This window comes from Primulina huaijiensis, chromosome 11 (genome assembly GCF_012295235.1).
Source record: "Primulina huaijiensis isolate GDHJ02 chromosome 11, ASM1229523v2, whole genome shotgun sequence".
Classification (NCBI taxonomy): Eukaryota; Viridiplantae; Streptophyta; class Magnoliopsida; order Lamiales; family Gesneriaceae; genus Primulina; species Primulina huaijiensis.
In genome coordinates, this window is record NC_133316.1 from 18,705,517 (window position 1) to 18,723,942 (window position 18,426).

General features: G+C 31.7%; 1 protein-coding gene across 2 annotated transcripts; it reads left to right on the top strand.

Annotated features, from left to right (window-relative positions):
- Window positions 1–7,196: 7,196 nt before the first annotated feature.
- Window positions 7,197–10,545, top strand: LOC140988161 (protein NRT1/ PTR FAMILY 4.5-like). Of its 2 annotated transcripts, XM_073457126.1 has the most exons (7): window positions 7,206–7,307; window positions 7,402–7,463; window positions 7,554–7,647; window positions 7,759–7,976; window positions 8,416–8,847; window positions 9,010–9,134; window positions 9,379–10,545. In XM_073457126.1, exons 2-7 carry the CDS (start codon window positions 7,461–7,463, stop codon window positions 10,307–10,309), a joined length of 1,803 nt encoding a protein of 600 aa, XP_073313227.1. In that variant the 5' UTR covers window positions 7,206–7,307; window positions 7,402–7,460; the 3' UTR covers window positions 10,310–10,545. The 2 variants fall into 2 exon arrangements, with proteins under 2 accessions (XP_073313226.1, XP_073313227.1); XM_073457125.1 differs by having other exon boundaries at window positions 7,197–7,463.
- Window positions 10,546–18,426: the final 7,881 nt, after the last annotated feature.

The following is an 18,426-nucleotide window of genomic DNA, read 5'->3' on the forward strand; positions in this document are numbered from 1 at the left end:
TTTTATAAAAAAAAAGTTTAAGAAATCTACTCATAATCCTATTCAATCAATATCTGTATGTCAAATAATCCATTGGATCTAATTAAATTTTTGGCAAAAACTTATGTGAGATGGTCTCACATGTCGTATTTTGTGTGACGGATCTCTTATTTGGGTCATCCATGAAAAAATATTACTTTTTATGTTAAGAGTATTACTTTTTATTGTGAATATCGATATGGTTGTCTCGTCTCACAGATAAAGATTCGTGAGAAATTTTCGATCCTCGTGATTTGATTTTGAATTCCAATCATAATGGAATCAAGTGCACATGCGTTCGGTAGGGGTGATATGTTAGAAACTCTTCGAACCAAGAAATGAGGAAATTCATATGTGAAATATTAGTCTACCACTTGTATATAATTCTTTGGTTTTGCATGTAGTCGACCCGTTACTCATCTCTACTCTAGCTCGCGATTACGAAAATTACATTTTGTCGTAGAAAAAGATAATGAGATCTCTCCTCACATAACTCGTGCTCTCATATTCATATTATTAATTAGGAAAATTGATTTGTCATCAATTTATTTATTTTTTTTCTCAATAATTTTATAATATTTGTTTGTTATTAAAGAAGTCCAATGAATAGAGGGAATGATATGGATAGCACAAAGAAGATAATAATGGAGATAAAGAGAAGACATGCACACGAGCTTGACCATGTCCTTTAGCTTGGATACCTTTGTACCTAAATAATCACACTCTTTACTTTAGTTGCCTTGTGGCAATGGACATGCCATGTAGCGTAGGCCAAAAACTTGTCACATCCACTACATATTATATTGACCCTACAACCCCTTCCCAAAGATAACCCAAGCACTTACTTTTGCAATTTGATTATAATAAAATCATCATATACTGTATATATGTATGTATATATATCGTTGAGATGTATTAATTGTCTCTACTAGGAGTCTGTCAACACCAATCATTTAAACTATTGTACAATTTAAAAGATCGAAGATGCACTGTAACCATTAGTTATAATTTTTGATAGAGCGAAATATGTTAGATAATAAGAAATTATCTTTTAATAGAATATTTTTGAATATAATCAAGGTTGGTCATAATGATGATTGTGGGGTGTATTCAATCCAGAATTTTCATGACTTTTTCAAATGATAGATTTTTATGAATTTGATAGATTTTTATTGACTTTTACCGAATTTCACAGATTTATAAACAGATTTATGTGGATTTATGTAGATTTTTTTGCAAGATTTTTATAGACTTTTGTGAAATTTTTTTTATATGGTTTATAAATTTTTTATTTAATTATAACATATTATTTTTTATTAATTTTTTGAACCAATAATTAATTGATATATATAACATATTCAGTTTGAAATAATTTTTCAATATTTATAGATTTATTTATTTAAAAATTAAATCATATAATCCTTACATGTGTATATATGTGGGTTTTTATGTATGTTTGTAAATTTTTTTAAAATATATCAATTGATTAATCTATAACTTTGTTTTTGAATTGAAAATATACATGTGAAAAGAATATTATTTAGCATTGTGTGGATATAATTTTGTATAAAAATATCATAAATTACATATTAATTGAAAATGCTAAAAAGAATTTAAAAAATCATGGTTGTTGCGAGGTTATTCAATTATTAAGAATTAAGCGACATTTTTTTAGATCATCTTTTATTATTATTGAATATTACATTTATTTGTATAAATCATAAATTAAAAATCAAAAAATCAATTTTAGAATTCAAAATTTCTTATGATATTAAAATAAAAAATTATTAAATGAACAATCAGTCAAAAATAAAAATTTTGAAAAAGAAAAATGAAAATATATATAGAGATACACTTCGAAAATTTGAGAAAGTGATAGAGATAGATGAGAGGATAGAATATAAGAAGAGAGGTGATGTGAAGCGACAAAGAGAGAAATAAATAGCTTGTATATGAATTAGAAGTTTTAAAAATTCATCCAAATCTTTGGGTTGAACTAAATACAATTTTTGACATTTTATAATTGTACCTTAGGCTTTAATGTTTGTATGTTAATGAATTCCATGAAATTATTAAAAGTCTATAGATAATTTGAATACATATAGACTTTTATAGAGTTTTTAAAAGTCAATGTTGAATACCACTTGACTTTTAAAACTCTATGAATGTATATTTTGAATACCACTAGACTTCTATAGAGTATGTAAAAGTTTTAATTAAATACATCTACACTTTTAAAATCTACAAAAGTTATTAAAAATCAATAAATCTCCTACGTTGAATACACCCCCGAAGCATAGAAGTTGAATTGATTACAATCAACGGATGAAAAATATGCGGATAAAATGTAAATAAATATTGCTAAATCTTACTTTAAAAAAAAAAAGATTGGATGAAATCTTATTGTTTGAGCTAGAAGCTATATATATATAGTTTTTTTTAAGGCTTCACCTAATAACTGGAGATTCGATTTCCAATTTTTTTTATTTGAAATTTTATATTATAAACTAAATCGACGTTGACATGTCAATGGGGTTTTAGTTTGATTATTATTATTTTGAAGAAGCAACTTAAGTTAAATACACATAGATATATAATATAATAAGAATTCTGGAAAATGAGTGTTGCGAGACTTAAAACGTTTAAATAAATTATATATTAAATTTGAAAATTATTTTAAGAAAATAATTTCTCTTATCTGCCTTTATTGCTTCAAAAACTTCAAATATAAAAATTTAAAATATGTTTTTAGAAAGCATGTTCAAACAAAATATGTTCGAAGATTTAGACATCGCAACACAAGAAATAAAAAGATGAAAGATTAGATGACAAATCAGAAGTGGCGTTTCTTTCGTTGTTCTTCGTCTTCATGATCGATCTTTGTGCTTCGATTCTTCGTCTCGTGTGTCCTCTTGTCTCTCATGTGAAATCTCCTCCAAAAAACAGCCGCCCTTGCTCTGAAAACCTATTTTACTTTTATTGTTGTGTACGGGCCGTAAATGAAAGCCCAATTCTCGAATTTTCGCCGCGGCGTTGCCCACATCTCTCGAAGGTGTGGCACCGCGGCGCCTCTCGTCAACACCTATGCACTAATAGCTCGGCATGATAGCATTGCGGCGCTTCTTTTGTGACGCTGCGGCGCTTATCCTCCGCACACAGTAGCGCTGTGGCTCTCGTCCATCAACCATTTGACCTCAAACTTGCCATTAATCATCATCAATCATCCATTAATGGTTTATCTCTTGCATGAAACAAAAACAACAAATACCACGTGTAATTTTGTCTGAAACTAACATAATTCAAGTCAAGTAGATTCTCATATAAACTAAGTGCAATTATTGCACTTATCAGTTACACCCAACAATATGGCATTGACTATCTTGACACATTCTAGCTGGTTGCAAAGATAATTACGGTTCGATGTGTCTTAGCTTTCCTTACATCAAATGGATGTAACCAACACCTTTCTCCAAGGTGATTTACATGAGAAGATCTACATGTCTATTCCTCAAGGGTTTGAAAGACAACAGCCAAATCATGCTTGTAAACTCCTTAAATCTTTGTATGGATTGAAGCAAGCCTTTCTCCAATGGAATTTAAAATTCTGTCAGATTATGCAGCATGCTGGATACTTACAGTCTTTTCATGATCACCCTCTGTTTTACAGGCGAAAAGGTAGTTCAATCACCTTACTTCTTCTTTATGTTGATGACATTGTCATCACGGGTGATGATTCTCTTTCAATCGCTGCCCTAAAAGAATATTTGCATGAGCATCTTGACATTAAGGATCTCAGACCTCTGAAATATTTCTTGGGGATTGAGGTCGCTAGATCGAATACTGGTATTTGTTTAAACCAACATAAATATGCGCTGGAATTGCTATCGGATACAAGAATGACTGGTTGCAAGCCATGTGATACTCCAATGGAACAACACTTAAAACTCACTACACCTGAATATGATCAGCTCATCAAGACTACTGGTTCTGATCCTCTATTGCCCGATCCAGCTTCCTATTAACGTTTAGTCGGACGACTGATTTATCTCATGATTACTCACCCATACATATGCTTTTCGGTTCAGTCTCTTAGTCAATTCATGCAACTTCCAAAGCAATCACATATGAATGCAACTCTTCGAGTTCTTGGATATCTCATGGGTAGTTCAACTTTGGGCATTTTTTTGTCCGCTTCCAGTAATTTACAACTTTCTACATATTGTGATTCTGATTGAGGTTCTTGTCCAATGAGTCAGAAATCCTTGACTGGATATGTGATCAAACTTGGTTCTTCGGTGGTCTCTTGGAAAAAAAAAAGTTAGAACATTGTTTCTCGTTCATCCGCAGAGGCTGAATATCGCTCCATGGCTACAACTGCAAGTGAAATCACTTGGATTCGAAGTCTTCTAGCAGACATGGGCTTGATTATTAATCTGCCCACTCCTCTCTTTTGTGATAACCAGGCGGCAATCCACATTACAGTAAATCTGCTATATCATGAGCGCACGAAGCACATTGAAATAGACTGTCACTTCGTGTGTGAAAAAATTCGTTCTCATATACTTACCACCTCTCATATCCATACTCGATGGCAGTCGGCCGACATAGTCACCAAGGCCTTGGGTTCAGATCAATATCACTACCTCTTATCCAAGCTTCACATGTTGAACATCTTACAAGCTTGAGGGAGTGTTAAATAGATTGCTTGACAGCTGTCAAGTTAGTTACAATAGCTAGACTAGAAGTTAGAGTTACACATCATCTCATGTATATATATTAATATAGACTCTCTGTATAAGTGGCTCGAGATATTTTTCTTCCATTAATAAACATTTGATATCTTCTTGAGCTCAGAGTTCATCAACGGCTCTCATGTATGCACATTCTAACATTTTCTGAGAAGATATTGGTAAGATAATCAAACTTCTGATCATTGATCAAATGTTCACCTACTTCACCAACTCGGATTTACTCTTGGAACCATAAATTTTGTTTTTAATTCATGATTGAGTTAGTTTTACAATGTTAACTGAACCTAGAGATGATGAAATTTATTATCATTGTCACCTATTGAACCAAATATAAGTTATAAAAATAATTGATACTTGGACAATTAATTTGTCAAATCTTGATAACAAATAAATTAATAAAATTTATTTAGTCATAACGTATTCAACTTTACAAAAAATTTACGATGGGTCTTTTATAATAAGAAAATTGGGAATATATAGATTAAATAACTGATGGTTTTCAACAAATCTTCCAATTTATTTAATAGTACAGAGTCCACGCTACTGTTATTCGTACCGACATGATATTTTTTTTTTTAACATTTTACAGTAAGAAAATTTTGATGTTGATCGAAAATATGACATCGAAGTTCTAACAAAGTGAATATAATATTAGAAATAATATTAATAATTACGTTCCCACCCAACAATGTATGGATATCGAAGAACACAAGCCTCTCTCTCTTTTTTTTTCCTTATTATTATTATTATATGAAATTTAACTTTATGCACAAGTTGTAAACAATTTACATCTTTTCCCATTTAGATTCAAAATTTTTAATATATTACATCTATATTTTTATAATATTTTAACAAATTCATCTTGAAAAAATGACGAGAGATGATTTGAACAGAAATCTTTAAATTGGTAAAAGCAATGGTATCATGTGAAATGTGAATGCAAGAATTGGAAAATTTCATAATATGAATAAATTTAATAATAAATTATATAATTTACGTACCATATCTTTTGTCAAACTAGTCATTTAATTCGCGAAAATGTACGTGTTTGTCATAAAAAAAAGTCAAACAAGTGCTGGACTTGCAGCACTCAGGGATAAACCAAGCAAAAAATAAAAAATAAAAAGAACTAAATTTCGAAGACATTTCATTTGAATTGATTTTTTTTCCTTCTCATATTCATAATGTATTTATTTGTTTCGTATTTTTGTCTTAATTATTGTTATTGTACCTGATATGTATGTATCCCACTCAATATTTTTTAACATTGGAACCGTAAAATTTATCTTTGGCATAGTCAGAGTATAACCAAAGAATCAACGCAGAAGTCTGCAGACCATGCTGACCAAGTAATTAACATTGACAAGCGGTCTAATGTGACAGACTCAAAGTTGAGATAACATAAATAAAGAAAGATTGAACCTCTTACCTCTTGATAAAAACTCATCGTACTTTATATTCAAGCTATCGTTTGGAGCCACTCAATATTATATATATGAGATATATCATTCACATGAGATAACATGTATTTTTTTATTTTTATTTTTTGTAATTTTTTGAGCTGATATTTATATAATGTATTTGACCATATATATTATTGTAAAATATGTTACAATGTCACGCTGTATTAAATATCATAACACACGTAAAAGATATTATTGTACTTTATTTTATATTATATTTTATTTCATGAATAATTTTTCTTTTTAAATATGAAATTTTATGAAAAATAAAATAATTACATCCTTCGAATTACGAGTGCCGACATATGCCAATACTCATAATTTCTGTATTCGAACTTGAGTACGAATTTTACTTGAATTTGGAAAAAAAAAAAGAATTATTTCAAACTCAAATATGGATTGAATTTGAGCCCGATCGTAAAATTTTTTTTTAAAAGGACGCTTCATTTTTTGTAATAAATTTTCCTCTACCTATGTATATAAAATCCATAGTATTTATATACTGCATTACACACACAACACATGTATGGTATCCCTCCTCCACTAGTATATTGAATATTTCGAGTGAATATCATAGCAACTCGAATAAATAGAATAATTTTGGCAACTCGAATATCACTTAAAAAGAATGAATAGCTCTCTTGTGAGATGATCTAACATATTTTTATTCATGAGACAGAGTCAATTATTTCCATATTTACAATTAAAAATAATATTTTTTTGACTCAAATAAAATATATGTATAATAAAATTGACTAATGAGAACATCTCACTTGAATTTCTACGATAAACTAAATACAAATTTGAATCGCCTTCAATGATTTTTTTTTTTATTTTAAAAATCAATTTCAAAAACTTGTAAGTTGGATTGATTTGTTTGGATATGTAGCTGAAGACCTCAAGTCAAGTCCCTTTGGTATAACTTAGCTAGCTTTGTGCCCACACCCCCACACACAAACACCAACTCATACATCACCACTCCACTAGTGTTTCGTGTCCTAATCATGAATTCTTGGAGAGAGAGGGAAAAAAAGACAGTGAGAACAAGAAAGCGATCAATTACATGTCAATGGAGGTTATATGCACCTTTCTTGATTGCTTATATTTATGATTGAGCCACTCCCCCCATTTCTCTTGCATTTCACACTCATTTCTCTCGTAACTAGCAGACAAGGAATTGGGCTTTTGCCTTACTGAATAAGAAGCGGCCATTTCTTGACTGCCAACCATGGTGAGTAGTGTTGTAGATATTTTCTTGAAAAGCCCTCTTTTGGAAATGGGTTTTGAGTTTTAAGCTAATTGATTTGTCGCCCCATTCAAGCATGGGGAAAACATGGAGACAGGGTACGACATTCTAAGCCCATCGAAAGTCAATGATGGCAGAGGAGGATTCAGAGCAGTTTCCTTCATTTTCGGTACCAAGCTTAATCCTTTTAGTTCTTGATGGGTATTTTCTTGCAGAAATTGTCAGTGAGAAATATGTATTAGCGCAGGATTTGATGTCTTGTTCTTGCGTTTGTATGTAGTTTTGGCGGCATTGGACAACATGGGTTTTGTTGCAAATTTAGTGAGCTTGGTTCTCTACTTCTCGTACAAGATGCACTTTGATCTGTCTAGTGCCGCAAACACTCTTACAAATCTCATGGGATCAGCTTTCTTATTGTCGATTGTTGGTGGTTTGATCTCAGATACTTACATTAACAGATTCAAGACTTGCCTAATCTTTGGCTCTCTTGAAGTGTTGGTAAAACAAATTATATTGAAATGTCCCTGTCTTGAATCTGTTTATGATTTTTTTTGGATAATTCAAGAATCATGGAATAAATTATGAGGAAATATGTAGTTAGCTTGGATATAATTTGGGAACAATAATTGCCACGCGGTCCTATATAGGCTACACTACTATTTCTAAAACTGAGGTATACAAATGTCACCGGTTATGATTTTGATACTACTAAGTTTGATCTTACGCACTATTTTATCCTTTTCACATCGAAGGGCTTATATCAATGTCATGACATTGATATTTGCAATTTGGCAATTTGGTGAGAAAACATTCCATCTGGTTTAAAGTTTTTGAAGTGTACGAATTCTTGAATTATTGCTTGATGTGACTCATGCGCTGCTATGTATATGAACACCTTTATAATTAAAGAAATAATGTCTTGTTCTTTATCTGTTAGGCTCTATCAATGATGACAATTCAGGCTCATGAAGATAATTTACTACCAAAGCCTTGCGCCAAGTCAAGTTGCATTCGAGGTGGAATTGCTGTCTATTTCTACGCATCGCTGTGTTTATTGGCGTTAGGTATTGGTGGGGTAAAGGGTTCTCTCCCAGCACTGGGTGCAGACCAATTCGATGCCAAAAACCCGAAAGAAGCCAAGGGTCTTGCTAGCTATTTCAACTGGCTGTTGCTTAGTACTGTTGTTGGTTCGTCTGTTGGTGTTACTGTCATTGTTTGGTTTGCTACTAATAAGAACAATCATAATTGGTGGAAGGGATTTCTTACTTGTGCTATTGGTTCATTAATCGGATTTATATTTCTTGGGGTTGGAAAACCATTCTATCGCCTTCAAGTCCCGCGAGAAAGCCCTCTTGTAAGAATTATACAGGTACAAATATATTCATTGCTTTCACCTTGTTTCTATGCTAAATCAAGTATCTTATTTTGCGTTATTTAATTGAATACACTCGGTTCACTATGATTTGACAGAAATTATGTTTGTTATGATATAAGAGTTATGATTCCTAATTCAACTTCTTTTTCAGCGCAGGTTATAGTTGTGGCAATAAAAAACCGTTGGCTGTCACTTCCAGTGGACAATAGTGAGCTGTATGAGCTCAACGGGAAAGATTCAGACCCAACAGCTCAAAAAATTGTTCATACCAATCAATTTAGGTAGTCTTATAATCTGATATGAGCTATACTTCCTATACCTGTATTGTGTCACTTACGTATAGTTCATTCTCTTATCTAAAGCTGAATTTGAATCCCTTTTCAAATACAGATTTGCCTCCTTGATAATTAAAACAAGGAATTATGAGTTTTTGTTTGAAAAACCAAGCTGAGTTAGGAGTATAGTAAGCTACCAACATATACATGCTGATCATGTATATATTCTTGACTATATCTTTTACTGTAGATGGCTAGACAAAGCAGCGATTCTCCCTAGAAGTGCCCAGCCTTCCCCTTGGAAAGTTTGCACACTGACACAAGTGGAAGAAGTAAAAATTCTTACTAGAATGTTGCCAATTATTGCTAGTACAATCCTACTTAACACATGCATGGCACAGCTTCAAACCTTCTCAGTTCAACAAGGCTATCGAATGGATCCCCATCTTGGTTCTTTCCAAGTCCCGGCCGCTTCAATCCCCATCATCCCGTTACTCTTTATGATCATCCTTATTCCAATATATGACCGTCTTTTCGTCCCCTTTATTCGTAAGTTCACAAAACATCCATCTGGAATCACTCAGCTTCAAAGAATAGGTGTTGGCCTAGTTCTCTCAGCTCTGTCCATGGCCGTTGCCGGAGTTATAGAAGTTAAGAGAAGAAGTCATTCTTTGAAGAATCCGTTGAAGCCCATAAGTCTTTTTTGGCTGGCATTTCAATATGGCATATTCGGTATTGCTGATATGTTTACTTTAGTGGGATCACTCGAATTTTTCTACAAAGAAGCTCCTGCTGGCATGAGGTCACTTTCAACCTCTTTTACGTATATTTCACAATCTTTCGGGTATTTCTTGAGCAGTGCTTTTGTGAGTGCTATAAATTCAGTAACGAAAAGAATCTCACCAAGCAAACAAGGTTGGTTGTATGGACAAGATTTGGACAAGAACAATTTGAATTTGTTCTTCTGGTTCTTGGCAATCTTGAGCGGTCTCAACTTTCTCTGTTTTCTGTATTTCGCAACATGGTACGAATACAAAAACAAAGACGACAATGTCGTCGATAAGAATGTCGTTCCAACTTCTCAGTCTATCAATCCTCTCTTCAAGGTGGTGGAGGAGGAAGATCCGTTGAAGGATGTAAATGGTGACTCCGCCGTGGAGCACACGAATGTGAAAGACTGATATAGTATATTTACATGAAACAGGAGATGAAACTTAAATGGTATTTCGTAAAGTTATAGACTTGATGGCCTTTTCAATTGTTATTATTAATTTTTTTGTGGGTTTTGTGTGCTGTGATTTTTTATGATCTTTTATTAGCAGTATGGCTTGAATTGATACTTAGATGTACTCACTTACAACAATATTGTAAAAAGGTTTTCCAAGGAATGAAGATTTGTTCTGCAGTATACAGTAAATATGAATGGATTTTTATTATTCTGCAGCACCACTTCTTCTTTTGTTAAGTCACTGTAATAGGATTTGTCAAATGTGAGCTTATATTTTTCTGCAATATTCGAATGCAGTTGCTTGATTTTAGCATGAAGTTTTATTAGTTTCTATTGATAAAGTGATTTTTAGAAATTAAAGGGAAATTGTCATGTTCGGGCCCGCGTCTGCGTGACTGTACAATGAGCTCCTATAGCAACTAATTCGTATTCGTCTTTCGTTTTACGAAAATGATTAACTCAAGTTGCTATATAATACCATTGTAAGTTATTTTAAACTCATTTTAAATTTGTAATTTTTAAGATGTTTGACAATGGTATTACAGAAACGAAGTTACAACTTACTGAACGTAATTTGTTCAATTAAAATTATTTTAGTGACGAGTGAGGTTCAATGTACTTAAAATAATTATAATTATATATTTGAAAAAAATTGATGTAAAAGTTAAAACATATATTATTATAATACTAATTACTAGGGGTAACTTGTCTATTTGACTTCCATCGAGTTGAATATATAAATAATATCAAAAGTAGCCATTAAAAATGATAGATGAGTATGAGTCCATTATTCACAATAATGAGCATAATGCGCAGAGAAAAGACTTGTGAACATTGAAGCGTCCTCTCAATACCTACTTCAAATGATTTCATAGTGCTATCATTTAGCCACTCTTGTCCATAGAATGCTTAACGGATCAGTTCGAACCGAAATTGGGTCCAGTAAATATGAATCGAACCTGGAACTGTCTTCCATCTATTTCCCAATAAATTGAACCGGCTAAGTAACTGGTTCCGATTTCCTTTTTTGAACTGGATACGACCTGTTATCGGATTCGGACTGAAACCAATAAATAAATAATATTTTTGCCCAAAAAATAAACTATAAATACAAAATCATTTCTAAATACTTTCACAAAACAATTTTCTCTCAATTCTACATTTATCTATAAACAATTTTCTCTTTGCTATCATTTGTCAACATATATTCAATAAATTTTTTATAATTTTATCTACACTCAATATTCTCTTTATTATTATTTACTTACTATTTCGCAATTTACTCATATAAATAATTCGAATTTCAATGACGTCATCTTCAAACTGTGGTGGTCGTGGAGGTGAATTCATTTTCGACTTTGGTAAACATTTTGGCTATATCCCCGAATTTGATGAAGTTGAACCTGACCACGAGGAAGAAGAAGTCATGAAACTCCCCAACAAAGATGTAAGGAAATTATCGTCCGCTTGAGCAAGCAACACGATAGAAACGAGCACGATGAAAGTCCAAGCAAAACAAAACAAAGTTTGAGATCACTTCGATATTGAAAAATAAGGTACAAACAACTCTTTTGTCTTACGTAAAATTTGCAAAACCAAATATTCTTGCAAAACGGGTGGTGGTTGCGGTGATACCAATACTTTGAAAAAATATTTAGTTAAGTTACATAAATTTGACCTTGATACTTTACAACCATTCGTTAAATTTGTTAAGAAATATTTTCAATCTTTTATAATAGTTATACAAGAAGGTTTTATTGAATTTAAAAGTAATATTCAACCTTATTTTCACAATATTTCTAGACACAAGCTTAAGAAATATTGTTTTGATATGTAAAAAGAATATAAAAAACACTAAAATCACATATTTCAAATATTTCTTGTAGAATTAGTTTGATATCTGATATTGAGACTAATTTGAAATATGAATCTTATCTTGTTGTTAAATGTCATTAGATTGATGAAATTTGGACTATACAAAAATAATTTTAGTGCTAGATCATTTCGAATCATCACAAAACATATACACTATAACTAGATATATTTTAAATGTTGTTAAGATTTATGACATACAAATTAAAATAATGTCGATCACATTAGATAATGTGAGTGACAATACTCTTACGATTAAATACCTTAAAAATTCATTAAAACATATTTTAGATGATAATTTTCTTCATGTTAATTATGCATGTCATATTATCAACTTGTGTGTTAAATGTGCATGTGATGAACATATGCATATTGTAATCGAAAAATTCAAAAGTATGAGAGAAATTATTACGTGAAGGAACTCATGAACGTGATTGAAGAACACTAGTCGAATCAAACATGATTAAATTTAAAAAAATTTCTCTTCCTATTGAAACTAAATGAAATTTTTTATATCACTTGATTCATACTTTGTTATGTTTCAAGATTTAGTTACTCCATATTACAATAATATTACGGTAGTATATTTAATATTGACTGACCATGATTGGAATATATTGAATAACTTTGTTTCTTTGTTAGAAATTTTTAAAAAAGCAACCGAAAATTTTTATGGTATTAACTACCTTACTTCATTATATTTCTATCTTTGCTTTTAAATATCTTTTATAAATTTGTTGAATATCGTGATGATATTCTTGTGCATGATTTTGTTTCAAATAAAAAAAACAAATTTTTAAAATACTGGCAGAATATCCAATTGTGTATGGCTTAACAACATTACTTGATTCTAATCAAAGTCAAAGTGAGTTAGACATGTTTTTTTGAATATTATGCTATATTTCTTCGTAAGAATGTTGACGATGAAAAGAAATCAATCATGCATTCTCTCCAAGAATTGTTTTATTTATATGTTAGTGAACAATGTGAACCAAGCGTGCAGCCATAGGAGAGGCCAACATAGAAAAGCAAAAACGAAGCATTCAATTTCTTTCAAAGTTTGAAATGATAAAAGTTCAAAGGAAAATAGGCGTCAACAATAAATTACAATGAGATCCAAATTTATCTAAGCCAATATATTGAGACTACATAGAATTTCAATATTTTTTATTGGTAGAAAGTAAATTTTCAATTTTATCCAGTGTTAGCGGTGATCACAAAAGATGTCATAACCGTTCTAAGTTCAAATGTTGCTTTCGAATCAACATTTTCAGTACCTAGAAGAATTATTGGTGAACAAATAACTAATTTAAATCCAGAAACACTTAACATGCTAACATGTCTACAAGATTGGTTGGCAACCGAAAAAAATAAGACCGTTGGAGCGATCGAAGAATTTTCAAAGCTCAAGCTCCAACAAAGATGCTGAGTATTCAAAATATATTTTAATAAATCGTAATGAATTGTAGATGTTCAATTATAAAAATCAGTGTTTGAGTTACTTTATTTTTATGATTAATCTCAAAATACTAAATAAAAAATGATCATTAAAAAAGTAATTTTATATTAAAAATATTCAAATCCGAAACCCGAAACCAGTTCGACCCAAGACGAAACCGGTCTATAAATTATATAACCGGTCCATGGTTCATATTGGTTCCAAGGTCGGAACCGAAGAGACGTTAAGCATGCCTACTTATCCCTTTTCATTAATCCACCTAGGACTTATGGATTTGTTATGGATGGACTGTTTTTTTTTTTTTTTGAGTGGAGGGAGTAGATTTTTTATAATTGGATCGTGAATATAAGAACTCATTCCAAACTTAGAACACTGATATTATATATGTTATACGTTTAACGTGGACGGACTTACTTAATGAAGCTTCAATGATGGGAAAGTTAATATTTAGGAATAAATAAATAAAATTTTAAATTCTATAAAAAAAAAAAATCATAAGGGGTCTCGAGTTTATGGACAACGTTGAATCATAATTTCAATATTGCCACTGAATTAAATTAAAATATTTGTATCTAGATATTATTCATATAATATATATATATATCATAATATTGAGAATAATAATAATATATAACATGCATATAATTGGTAAAATAAAATATTAAAATCAAAATGGGCCAAAGCTCCTATTGGTCCAGAAAGTTTCTGTTTGTTCAGTCCATATACAGAACCAAATTTCTTGAGGAAAGGTCTAGACTCTAGAGTTGTTCCTCCATAGTCTTCTAGCTTGCTTGCTTCGATATACTCGTGTGTGGGATTGCATTTATTCGATTTCACAATTTTTTTAGATAACGATTTGATGTATGAATTTCAAATTAGAGGATTTCAAATCCTCTCAAAACCCATAAAATTGTTTTAAAAAAATTCCAAATGAATATGATGTATTTAGAACACGAATTTAAGATAATTTGATTTCAAATACTTCAATCTAAACGCATTAAAGAACTCTAAAAACAATGAGTACGTATACACTGAGAAAAAAACAGATTCGAAGTTTTAAATAATGTGGATAAAGAACCAAGCTAGTGAAATCAAATCTACCTTACACTCAAAATTCTTTGCATAAATATCCAGCGAACCAACTTGTGGCTTGACTTTTATTGACTCTTATACAAAAACAATCTTTATTTTAATAATATTTTACTGTTTTATCCATTTATGATAATTGTTTTATCTGTATATCCATATAAGATGCATGAATAAATCTCTTAAATATACAATAGGTATCATGAGGTCTGTCTTGCAACGTAAGATCATGAAACTTATTAATAAGTATATCTTATTTCTAAATAGGTTCTTAGTCGAATAAGTCGCCTATAATAAGGATAAATGTCACTTGAGTTTGAACTAACATATGTGATGTAAATGCCATGTTTCAATGGTAATGACATGAAGATGTCTGTTCATACAGATAAGTGATCATTTGGTGATGCAGTGAACAACCCTCTTTCAAATTGTCCAAGTGGTTATTACTAATCGAGTGGAATAGTCAGCGGTTATGGTTGTACACTATTAGTCCTTTGACTCAGGACAACGTAGATGATCTACGTACTATCATACACTTTGATCCGTTTACCGACTCTATTGAAAGTTAATATGTGGCAAGGTTGGATGTAGTTTCAAAATACATAAGAGTCAATGCATTGTAGTCAGGGATTCACCGTTTACCTACGAATGAATATATCATATGTGATCTGATGAGTTGATAGTGCAATGAATATCTGGCCAGAGTAAGATATGTGCTTTAGGGAAGGTCGTTCTCTACTTGCACATCCGATGTCACTATTATTACTCAAAGATATATCATATCGTTATTGAATTCATTTGCAACTCTTGATATTCCAATGATTGCAGATTCGATCGGGGGTATATGAGTTGAAGGGACTGTACTGTACGCTAACCACAACTTAAGGTTCTTGTAGGAACTATCATTGATAGCTGGGAGATCATGTGGCAATCATTCTAAACTCTCTTACCATGATCAGATAAGTGCAATCAGACTTAAGTTCTGACATTCTTGATCAAGAGGTTAATGAAAAGATTGATTCTTAAGCCCGAATAAGAATAAATGTTATTCTGAATCATAATGAAGTTGTGAGCACATGGCTAGCTGTATCTCTACGCTATTGAGGGTCACACAAAGATGAGATTCAATGTTTTTGATGAGATAGTCAAATTCAAAGAGTTGAATTTGTCGACTGTAGTTTTATGAAGATCAAACATATTTCTTATAAATGAGTTTATAAGCGGATTCCATGTAATAGAGGTTGTGGAAGATAGCTTAATTGCAAATTAAGTGAAGAAAGTCTAATTGTCTGTTTTAGTAAAAGAGTTCACAAAACTAGCAGTTGTCAAAAAAAGATCAATGAAAGTTTTGTCCTTCGAAATTTTCAATTTTCATCATATGAACAAAAATTGTACTCTCAATACATCAGTTCAATCTGATCGTCAATCAAAATTATAATGAGTTCACAACAACCACCGCGCCGCCACCCCAACACTGCTGCAACACGGTCGGATTTTTGAAATTCCGGTGATCCAATTTCGATGATAAATCGTTTAGATCTCTAATACGATCTATGCGAGAAATCTCGTATCTGATCGTGAACCTTATTTGACGATCGAAAAAGTGGAAAGTTCCGTTCGTAGAGATTTACAAGAAGGGCCAACTCCGCTAATCCCGTACTGATTTGGTGTCCATCATAAAATACACAAAGGTAAATATATCTAAATATCATATGAATGTTTTAAATCATACGATGTCCAAGGAACGTTTTGAACGTCAAATTTTTTTTTTAAAACTTCTAATGTGCCTTGGGTGCGAGAAAATGATACTCCAACGCTAATAACGTGGTGATGCCGAACAATATGAAATATGCAAATCGCTGGCTAAGAAGGGTTCCACCACCTAGATTGGAGCTCACTCAATATTGATGGATTCTGCTAAAAAAGATGCAGGAGGACTGGTGGAGGCGGTCTGTTTCGCAATGAATCGGGGGACTGGATTTTTGGCTTCATGCACAATACTGGATGGTACTGTTCTATTGAAGAAGCAAAGGTTCGGTCACTGTATAATGGTTTGGAAGTAACATGGAATGCGGTGTAATTAAAAAGACTATGCTTGAAGTGGATTCAGAGTTAGTGGTGAAGTGTGGCTCAACAACGAGGAAAGGCCAAGTCCTACTCTCCTTAACTTGAGCTCAAAGTGTAAAAATATCCTGGCTAGAGACCGGGAAGTCAAAATTCGGCATATTTACAGAGAACAGAACATGGCAGCTGACTTTTTGGCATCCGAAGCATTTAAGAATGACAGAGGCTTGCAAACCATCTTGGATCCTCCAACGATGCTACACCAAATCTTAGAAGAGGACAAGATGAGAATGGAAGCGCATAGAAGAACACCTAAAAGCTAGCCAAAAGAAAAACTCTAACAACAATGAATTCTTATTCTACACGTTCTTTACCCATTCAGGAATTATCATCTATCTTTTCAAAAACGTGATTTCTTTAGAATGAAAATGGACCTAGCTAAATAACCCAAGTGACAACTCGTCTCTACTAACAAAAACATACGTAGATTTCAGTACGCATGTGTTCGTATGTCATGCCACGTCATCACGCGAAATATTTTGTGAGTAGGAAAAATCGCGTAAATTACGTTTCTACTATAGCTTGTTGTGTGGATTTCGTAGCAAAGAAAGTTTGAATTAGGATAAATATAGCAATCCAATATGTTACAATTTTATTCATTCTTAAGATGTCGACATTTACGTACAAATATCATGTCTATATACCTTGCATTGGCTTTGTCGGTGATTTTTGTACAGTTGGACTAGACATCCTTATGTTTTTATGCTCTTCAGTTTTTCTATGTAATAAAAAAATATACCACGATCACTCCAGTTTCTATAATAAATGGATATAGCTGGGGATACCCAGATCTAGACTGTTGTTTATGGCCTATGGGCATAATTTAGTTATGGATTTCTTTTTAAAATGGAAATTAAAAGTCTGCAAGATAATAAAAAAAAACCTTTCTAAAATTATTCAAAAACAACAAAGGAGAAATAGAGTAGGTGAGACGGTAATATTTTTTCATGGATGACCCAAATAAGAGATCCGTCTCACAAAATACTATCTGTGAGACCGTCTCACACAAGTTTTTGTCGGAAAAATATTATTTATTCAAAGATTATTTTGTTAGCTTCAAAGTTTCGAGAAACGAAAAAACAAGGCTCAAAACGTGCTGAATATATATTTTGTTTCCCCTTTTTAAGAGTTGGGCCAGTATACATATTTATATTAAAAAGAAAATTATATTTTTGGTAATATTAATTACACACTTTTTATTTTTTATCTTATTGTATGTCAATTCACGACGTTCTTTAGTTTTTCTAATTTTAGTAATTTTTAATCGAATTATTGACATCAAACATGTCAGTAATGTTCCATGCGACATTAGCAGTTTTTGGTGGTCACGTCAATATTTTAGTGAAAAATAACTTGAAAATCAGTGAACTAAAACAATAAAAAGTAGAAAATGAAAAACATCCAAACTACAAGATCAAAATTTTAATTTTCCTTCTATTTAATAAATGTATGATACTGCATAAAATAATTTTTTGAAGTGTTCATGTAAAATATGGATCGATACCAAATAACAAGCAATTTAATTTATT

Bases quoted from the DNA above. Each gene is read 5' to 3' on its own strand.
- LOC140988161 (XM_073457125.1), top strand. The intron at 7,648-7,758 runs GTACCAAGCTTA...GTTTGTATGTAG, and splicing joins AGCAGTTTCCTTCATTTTCG to TTTTGGCGGCATTGGACAAC. The intron at 9,135-9,378 runs GTAGTCTTATAA...CTTTTACTGTAG, and splicing joins GTTCATACCAATCAATTTAG to ATGGCTAGACAAAGCAGCGA.